Here is a 6,000-nt window from a genome sequence, read left to right as displayed (position 1 = left end):
CTGCCGCCCCGGCCGCTCGCGCCGGGCCGCGCAGCCGCCGCGGAGCGGCCTCCCGCGGCACCGCCCCCCCCCCGCGGGGCGGGCCCGGGCGGCGCCGCGCCGCCATCCGCGCGCCGCAACATGGCGGCCGCGGGAAGCGCGGGGCGGCGCGGCGGCCGCCCGCCCGCCGGGGCCGGCGCCGTAGGCCGCGGCGGCTGGGGCGCGGCCGAGCGCGCCGCCCCCCGCCGGGGCCGCATGGAGCCGGGCGGCAGCCAGCTGGAGCCCGGCTTTTCGCAGCAGGATACTCCCTGCCTGATCGTGGAGGACTCCCAGGGCGCGGCGGAGGCGGCCTGCCTCGCCCTGCTGCGCCGTCGGCTGCCGGCGCCGCGGAGCCCGAGCCCCGTGCTGGTGGGTGCCCGGCGCCGGGGCGGCCCGCGGCGGCGCGGCGCGGCGCTCCCCTCCCCTCACGCGCCCGTGCCTGTGTCTTGCAGGAGCTCGTGTGCGGCCGCCGCGGGAGCCGCGCGGGCGGCGGCGCGGACCGGGCGCAGCGCACAGGTAAGAGCTGGGCGTGGGGGCCGCGGCGCGCGGGCCGCAGCCGCGCTAACGCCGCTCTGCTTGCAGGGCCCATGGCGACCGCCGCCCGCCCGGAGGCCGCGGGCCCGCGCAGCTGCGTCGCTGAGGAGGAGCCCCCGCCCGGCGGGGAGAGCAGGTGCGCGGCGGGCGCGGCGGGGCCTCCACGGGCGCCCGGGCCCCTCTGGAGCGGTGGGGCGCGGCGGGCTCCGGGCCGGCCCTGGCCCGCGGCAGTCCCGGGGAGGGCTTGGGCGCCACTGCTCGGTGCAAAGCGAATTGTGAGGCGGCGGCTGGGAGCAGTGAGAATAACTCTGTTGCAGCGTCCTTGGAAAGACCGGAGGAGGAGGAGATGGGGGTGATGTCGAGGACTGCACTGCTTCCCCATGCATAGAAGGTAACTTTCTGGTTCAGGTGTCTGACATAGTGTCCACTGTGTCTGTACTGTTATTGTGTTTTCCATTAGTGAGGCTGAGAAGAGAGTCTGGTTTGTTCAAACTTTCATCAATTGCTGTGATACTTTTTCTTTTGTTAGTGAGTGTATTTTTGCTTGCAAAGGTGACCTTTTTTTTCATGTATATACTAGTTATAGATATTTTCTATTAGATACAGGCACATCACAGCTGCAGTTTGGAGCTTTAGAGCTCTCACAGAGCCAGGATTTTGAGAGTGACTTTGTGCCCAATGAAGGAGATGATGGGCATCGGTTTCAGCCTGGAGATGCTGTCCCTTCTTCTCTCAGACTTGTGAAGAATGATACTAAAGATGGTATGTGAAAATGAGCTTAGATATTCTTTTGTTGCTCTGTTAATTCTCTGCTTTCTTTGACTTGTAGATGTTACCTTCTGTTGGCAAGAAGGGCAGGATTAGCAGCTTTTAGAAATGAGTTTACAGGGCATTGGTAGTTGAAATGAATTTTACCTTCTCTTTCCTTTGGGCCTCTTTGATGCTTTGAGACTAAATTTTTAAACATAAGGCTCGTCTTGGTATTTGTATAACTTACAGAGCTGCATATGCTTCTGACTACATAGTAATCCAGATGATCTCAGTAACAAAAAAATATTTTTTTCCTCTATCTTGCTAGAACTAAATGTAGGTAGCAGTGAAACAGTCTCCAGCAGGGAAACACATACTGCTTTGGAGTGCCAGCCAGAGGAGTCTGAAAGGTAAAACAGTCCCCCTTAGTAGATCTCTTACTGAAATTCTGTAAGTTGATTTTGTGATTTATTACTAGATTTTTAGGAGTAGGAGGGACCAGGCTTCAAAGCAAAAGAGAAAAGTGAAGAGAAGGGTGATGTACCAATGAGACATTTCTGCAGGAAAAGTGCTGAAGGGATTGATACAGCAATACTGACAGAGAAGGAGAAGTGCTTTCATCCTTCCTGGTTGAGAAAAGAGGTGTCAAGGTGTTACAAAGCTAAAGATACCAAAAAGTTTATTTTTAAATTGTGAGTGCATTGGATTATAGAAAAATATACTAATGATTTTCTCAAAGTTTAGAAAGTCAAATATATCTAGGTAAATATATAAAGTTTCAGTTTATATTGAACCTTTAGTTGAAGCTATGTCAAAATCTTAACTGCTGCAGTATAGGCCTTTCGCTACGGGAGAAACCTTGGTGCTAAATGATGTTTATCACAGGACTCTGTTAATTCTGATGTAAGGAGTTATATGTTGGATATTGTTGAGTACTTGCTCTTGTAAGGTTTATAGTTTGAATCTTTCTTTTATGTGAAATTTTTAGTTTATCTCATATTGTCAAACTCTCACGAAGTAGTATTTAAAAGCAGGTGAAACAAAATCCTTAGACACCACATTGAGTAGAAGTCAGTAGAACAATCTGCACGGTTTCAAGCCTCATGTTTATTAGTAGAAAACTTACAAAACAACAGGATGAACATATTTTTTGTCAAATGAGAGAATCTGTTCCCTCCTCACACCCCAGCTTTCCTTACTGTGGTATACACAAGCGAATAGATTATGTCTGCACTGATAAATTTTCTTTACAGTTTTGTGGTACTGTTTGATGCATTGAATTTCTCAAGTCAGTGGCTATGTCTTGCTTTTCTAGAACTCTTCAGGAGGGACCAGAGGTTATCAGGAAACAAATGCATGTCTCTGATCTGCTTAAAACTGAGAAATCCTCTGGTCATCAAATCTTCTCAACTCAGGAAGAGATGTTTCCTGAGGATAATGCAACAGGTAACAATAGACAAACGGCCAAAATGTCCATGCCAGTGGTCATAACTATCTCTGTTTGATCTTTTAGTATGAACAGACATTTAATATCCTGGGGTGTGCAGAGTATTTGATTATTTTTCACATAATTGCTGCTAAAATTGAAAGCACTTTGGAAACAAAAAGCTACAACCTCTTTTACTATACTTTGGAGCAATGCCAAATGGCAGTTCTTGATTGTACAGTGAGACTGGTTTGTTAAATACATTTTTTTTTCTTTCTCTGTCCATTGAAAAACAAAAATAAACTTGCTTCCTGCTTCTGAAACTGGTAATAATAATGCTGATGCTTTCTTGTGATGCACAGCCTAAAGTGTGGATAAATATTGTAGGCTTGCTTATGGTGGTTAACTTGGGCAAAACATTCCAGTTTAGTCATCTGAGTTGACATTCATGTTAGGGAAGGGACAGGATCGTGCAACCAAAATCTCTTTACTACAATTTCATTTGGCCTTGTTTGCCATCTAGGGTAGCTTTCCTTCCCTATAAGAGAGGAGGTTGCATGAAATAGGATCAGGAAAGAGGTTATATCTATACATGATGCTGGGAAGATGTCTGTCTGGTTTTGGTGTCTGCAAGTAAAAAGTCTAATGAAGAACTGCAGAGGTTCTTGAAAAATTAATACTGAGAGGTCTAGAAAATAAACTTCTGAAAAATAACATTTTGAAAGGCAGCTTGATTGGTCTACAAAGCATGAGCTAGATGAAGTCTCACTTAGTATGTTTTTTGTCACTCACTTCGTTTAGTTTTAATTTGTGCACCAATATGCTCTTGCATGTGAACACTCTGTAACCATAAAGTTAAATAATGTCTTACTAAAACTGAGACAGTGGTCCTTGCAATGTGTATTTGCTTGTAAGAGCCTTGCCTATATTTGCATTGTAGTGCTGGATCAAATGAGCTGATTGTGGCATCATTAGAGAGTTTTCTTGAAAAAATTCCCAAGCGCAAAGGCTTCTATTGTTTGGCCTTATTAACAAGTCCATTCTATGGTTACAAACTTACCTTTTCATCTTAACTGTATCATGTTCAAATTCTGCACACTAGACTTTGCTGTCCTTTTCCGGCTCTGTGTGAAAATCAAAAATTTTGCAGTAGTGTGAATATCATGCCTCATAGTTTCTGATCAACTTGTCTTATGGCCAAATTCCTATTAATGTTTTCTTTTGTTTAAAATAGCTTCTGGGAATGGCTGCATCATAACCAGAGCGGAAGAAGAAAGATCTCTGGCATGCACCCCTGCTCGCAGTCTGCACCTCCTACAGCTCTCTGGACAGGGATCCCTTGTGCCAGAAAGTCACTCCATGTAAGCACAGAGTTCCCAAACTCTGTATTTTAATAGTTTCTGTACCATTTCCACCATCTTTCTTTATTCAAGGATTCCTGATGGTATCTATTCACCTTTGCTCATACAATCAGCACAAGTTATCTTAGTTTGGGCTCCACCCATTCATGTTTTGTATCTTAGAATTTGGAATAACCACTGAATTAAATGTGAACTTCCATTCACACGGTTTGAATGGGAATTACACATTATATCTTTGCTTTATTTAGGATGGTATTAAATTAGGGACTGACAGGATTTTTAAGACCCCTTGTCTGAGTCTTTAGAGCAAAGAATGTTTGGCTTGCACCAGCTTCTTAGACTCCTAGCATCTTTCTGACAAAAAATGTGTATACGTGCATATACACCTTTTCTAAGCAAGGGATGCTTCACGTAGGAAAATTTTAGTGTAAAGAAGCAGATCTTACTTATTTCACAGAGAAGATGTGTTTGAGAGGAGATTGTATACAAAGGGAGGAGGCTCCATGTTATTTAAAGAACCACTGTATTTATGGTATAGTGAATGATGGTGTGTTCTTTGTTATAATTCAGAGGGATTTTTGCTGGGGAGGGTGGGGGTGGCATAAGGATCTTTTGGCTAGTATATAATTTAGGAGAGAATTCAGAGATCATTATTGGGGTGTCCTTGATAATGTCCTTTGATAAAAGGATAAATACAGCTGCATAGGGAATTAGGTTGCTGATTCTAGTCTGTAAACTTGGGCTAGCTCTCATAAAGAGGTGTTTATTTAGCTGGTTTTGTCTAAACAAAGCTCCTTTTGAGCTTATCAGGTCTCTTCCAGCACAGTTTATTTACTGATAGGTCGTTTTCTGACTTTTGATGTTGTGATGGCTCTTGCCTTTTCTTTGTCTTTTAATGATCCTGGATGCTATGTGCTTTATCCCACTTGTGACTCTTTTCATGTAGTCTCACAGTTCATACTAGTTCTTTTTGTTGTCTACTTCCTCTACTTGCTTTAGGTTGTTTTAGATAGAAATTCTGAAAGTAGAATAGGTTTCTCGGCTGCAGGTTCTTTTTTCTCCAGTTCTGCTTTTGTTCTAGCAAGGATTCTCTGATTCTTTGAGCCTGACTTGCTTACTATGCTTTAGAGAAGACTGTTCTGAACACTGTTTCCTGGTTCCTTCCCCCTCCACCAACAACACAGAAGCCCCATGTTTTCTACCCCTGCCCACTCTGATGAGGGATCCTCATCTTTTGATTTCCCTGTCACTCTCTTTTTTATCAATGTATGTTTTTATGTCTCCCATCTTAATACCATACCCTTGAGCCTTTTACTTTTCTCATCTAATTCACTATTTATCTTTAAGCTGATTGACTATACTGTATCAACTGTCTGTAATTAGCTCTTTCATTTCACTCTCTGTAATGTGGAAAGCAAGGAGGTGCTGTCAAAATAACAGGGCTGGGTGTAGTTGTGACCAGCTCACTTAGTGCACCTGGAGGCAGTGAAGAATGTGCTATGGTCTCCTTAATTTCCAGTTAAATCTGTGTTGTCAGAGGAGTTCCCAGTCATGTTTTCCCAGCCAGGGCTCAAAAACCAGTACGTCATCCTTTTGATGTAAGACAGAGGCATATGGAAGAGTGAAGAATAAGAAAGCTGTGTCTCACTTATAGGAGGACAGTAGTTCAGAGACAGTACTTAAACAGTAATCTGCAAAGGTTTATATGATAAATCTCATTATTTTTTGAGATTTCCATAGCTATGGTGCCGTTTATTAAATCAAAACTTAATGTATTGGGTACTTGAATGAGGGATTCCCAAAACATCTGAAAATGTGTGTGTGGGGGGGAGTTGTATTTTTTTTGGGGGGTTTTTTTTTTTGGTAGTACATTTGTTTACTTGCTTGTTACTGTTATTGGCCATAAAAGTA

At 44.4% G+C, this 6,000-nt stretch overlaps 1 protein-coding gene across 6 annotated transcripts in view; it reads left to right on the top strand.

The window, feature by feature from the left end:
• Positions 1 to 234: 234 nt before the first annotated feature.
• TP53BP1 (tumor protein p53 binding protein 1) overlaps positions 235 to 6,000 on the top strand; it is a 33,476-nt gene continuing 27,710 nt past the window's right edge. For all 6 annotated transcript variants that reach the window (XM_062583944.1, XM_062583946.1, XM_062583948.1 and 3 more), the window contains exons 1-8: positions 235 to 387; positions 471 to 534; positions 601 to 688; positions 870 to 943; positions 1,153 to 1,314; positions 1,631 to 1,712; positions 2,618 to 2,748; positions 3,963 to 4,089. In XM_062583944.1, coding sequence (XP_062439928.1) covers positions 235 to 387; positions 471 to 534; positions 601 to 688; positions 870 to 943; positions 1,153 to 1,314; positions 1,631 to 1,712; positions 2,618 to 2,748; positions 3,963 to 4,089 — 881 coding nt within the window. The remainder of the gene's footprint in view (positions 388 to 470; positions 535 to 600; positions 689 to 869; positions 944 to 1,152; positions 1,315 to 1,630; positions 1,713 to 2,617; positions 2,749 to 3,962; positions 4,090 to 6,000) is intronic.

The sequence above is a fragment of the Rhea pennata genome, chromosome 10 (genome assembly GCF_028389875.1).
Source record: "Rhea pennata isolate bPtePen1 chromosome 10, bPtePen1.pri, whole genome shotgun sequence".
In the NCBI taxonomy this organism is placed as follows: Eukaryota; Metazoa; Chordata; class Aves; order Rheiformes; family Rheidae; genus Rhea; species Rhea pennata.
The sequence above is the reverse complement of the archived record's forward strand: the minus strand, read 5'-3'. Positions and strand labels throughout refer to the sequence as shown.